This window comes from Aptenodytes forsteri, unplaced genomic scaffold (genome assembly GCF_000699145.1).
Source record: "Aptenodytes forsteri isolate BGI_AS27 unplaced genomic scaffold, ASM69914v1 Scaffold634, whole genome shotgun sequence".
Lineage (NCBI taxonomy): Eukaryota > Metazoa > Chordata > Aves > Sphenisciformes > Spheniscidae > Aptenodytes > Aptenodytes forsteri.
The window spans coordinates 101,721-104,724 of record NW_008793943.1 but is presented as its reverse complement, the minus strand read 5'-3'; the positions used below and the strand labels follow the sequence as shown (position 1 = coordinate 104,724).

Here is a 3,004-nt window from a genome sequence, read left to right as displayed (position 1 = left end):
AAGGAGGCTAACGAGGATTAATTTCCCCTATATATTACCCGGACGCCTGGCTCCTGGCGCTCGAGCTCCGGCCTTTGCCCCAATTCGGGCGATTTAGCTGCAAAATTAATCTGCAAAGGGATTAATTGTCACGTCAAGCCGGGGCCAGCAGGTGGCAAAAGCCCCTCATGGGGCCGATTTTACCCCAAAAACCAGGGCAGCACAACCCCAGTATCAGCCCTCAGAGAAGCCACATCCGAGCACCTAAATAGCTGGTTTTGACCCCAAACTCGGGGCAGCACAACCCCAGTATCAGCCCTCAGAGAAGCCACATCCGAGCACCTAAATAGCTTCTTTTCACCCCAAACTCAGGGCAGCACAACCCCAGTATCAGCCCTCAGAGAAGCCACATCCGAGCACCTAAATAGCTTCTTTTCACCCCAAACTCAGGGCAGCACAACCCCAGTATCGGCCCTCAGAGAAGCCACATCCGAGCACCTAAATAGCTTCTTTTCACCCCAAACTCAGGGCAGCACAACCCCAGTATCAGCCCTCAGAGAAGCCACATCCGAGCACCTAAATAGCTGGTTTTGACCCCAAACTCGGGGCAGACCAACCCCAGTATCACCCCTCAGAGAAGCCACATCCGAGCACCTAAATAGCTTCTTTTCACCCCAAACTCAGGGCAGCACAACCCCAGTATCGGCCCTCAGAGAAGCCACATCCGAGCACCTAAATAGCTGGTTTTGACCCCAAACTCGGGGCAGACCAACCCCAGTATCACCCCTCAGAGAAGCCACATCCGAGCACCTAAATAGCTGGTTTTGACCCCAAACTCGGGGCAGACCAACCCCAGTATCACCCCTCAGAGAAGCCACATCCGAGCACCTAAATAGCTGGTTTTGACCCCAAACTCGGGGCAGACCAACCCCAGTATCACCCCTCAGAGAAGCCACATCCGAGCACCTAAATAGCTTCTTTTCACCCCAAACTCAGGGCAGCACAACCCCAGTATCGGCCCTCAGAGAAGCCACATCCGAGCACCTAAATAGCTGGTTTTGACCCCAAACTCGGGGCAGACCAACCCCAGTATCACCCCTCAGAGAAGCCACATCCGAGCACCTAAATAGCTGGTTTTGACCCCAAACTCGGGGCAGACCAACCCCAGTATCACCCCTCAGAGAAGCCACATCCGAGCACCTAAATAGCTGGTTTTGACCCCAAACTCGGGGCAGACCAACCCCAGTATCACCCCTCAGAGAAGCCACATCCGAGCACCTAAATAGCTGGTTTTGACCCCAAACTCGGGGCAGACCAACCCCAGTATCACCCCTCAGAGAAGCCACATCCGAGCACCTAAATAGCTGGTTTTGACCCCAAACTCGGGGCAGACCAACCCCAGTATCACCCCTCAGAGAAGCCACATCCGAGCACCTAAATAGCTGGTTTTGACCCCAAACTCGGGGCAGACCAACCCCAGTATCACCCCTCAGAGAAGCCACATCCGAGCACCTAAATAGCTGGTTTTGACCCCAAACTCGGGGCAGCACAACCCCAGTACCAGCCCTCAGAGAAGCCACATCCGAGCACCTAAATAGCTGGTTTTGACCCCAAACTCGGGGCAGACCAACCCCAGTATCACCCCTCAGAGAAGCCACATCCGAGCACCTAAATAGCTGGTTTTGACCCCAAACTCGGGGCAGCACAACCCCAGTACCAGCCCTCAGAGAAGCCACATCCGAGCACCTAAATAGCTGGTTTTGACCCCAAACTCGGGGCAGACCAACCCCAGTATCACCCCTCAGAGAAGCCACATCCGAGCACCTAAATAGCTTCTTTTCACCCCAAACTCAGGGCAGCACAACCCCAGTATCAGCCCTCAGAGAAGCCACATCCGAGCACCTAAATAGCTGGTTTTGACCCCAAACTCGGGGCAGACCAACCCCAGTATCACCCCTCAGAGAAGCCACATCCGAGCACCTAAATAGCTTCTTTTCACCCCAAACTCAGGGCAGCACAACCCCAGTATCGGCCCTCAGAGAAGCCACATCCGAGCACCTAAATAGCTGGTTTTGACCCCAAACTCGGGGCAGACCAACCCCAGTATCACCCCTCAGAGAAGCCACATCCGAGCACCTAAATAGCTGGTTTTGACCCCAAACTCGGGGCAGACCAACCCCAGTATCACCCCTCAGAGAAGCCACATCCGAGCACCTAAATAGCTGGTTTTGACCCCAAACTCGGGGCAGCACAACCCCAGTACCAGCCCTCAGAGAAGCCACATCCGAGCACCTAAATAGCTGGTTTTGACCCCAAACTCGGGGCAGCACAACCCCAGTACCAGCCCTCAGAGAAGCCACATCCGAGCACCTAAATAGCTGGTTTTGACCCCAAACTCGGGGCAGACCAACCCCAGTATCACCCCTCAGAGAAGCCACATCCGAGCACCTAAATAGCTTCTTTTCACCCCAAACTCAGGGCAGCACAACCCCAGTATCGGCCCTCAGAGAAGCCACATCCGAGCACCTAAATAGCTGGTTTTGACCCCAAACTCGGGGCAGACCAACCCCAGTATCACCCCTCAGAGAAGCCACATCCGAGCACCTAAATAGCTGGTTTTGACCCCAAACTCGGGGCAGACCAACCCCAGTATCACCCCTCAGAGAAGCCACATCCGAGCACCTAAATAGCTGGTTTTGACCCCAAACTCGGGGCAGACCAACCCCAGTATCACCCCTCAGAGAAGCCACATCCGAGCACCTAAATAGCTGGTTTTGACCCCAAACTCGGGGCAGACCAACCCCAGTATCACCCCTCAGAGAAGCCACATCCGAGCACCTAAATAGCTTCTTTTCACCCCAAACTCAGGGCAGCACAACCCCAGTATCGGCCCTCAGAGAAGCCACATCCGAGCACCTAAATAGCTGGTTTTGACCCCAAACTCGGGGCAGCACAACCCCAGTATCAGCCCTCAGAGAAGCCACATCCGAGCACCTAAATAGCTGGTTTTGACCCCAAACTCAGG

At 54.7% G+C, this 3,004-nt stretch overlaps 1 protein-coding gene across 1 annotated transcript in view; it reads left to right on the top strand.

Moving 5' to 3' along the window:
* LOC103894737 (solute carrier family 22 member 6) overlaps nucleotides 1-719 on the top strand; it is a 6,232-nt gene extending 5,513 nt beyond the window's left edge. The window contains exon 7 of the mRNA XM_019470566.1: nucleotides 664-719. Coding sequence (XP_019326111.1) covers nucleotides 664-719 — 56 coding nt within the window. The remainder of the gene's footprint in view (nucleotides 1-663) is intronic.
* Nucleotides 720-3,004: the final 2,285 nt, after the last annotated feature.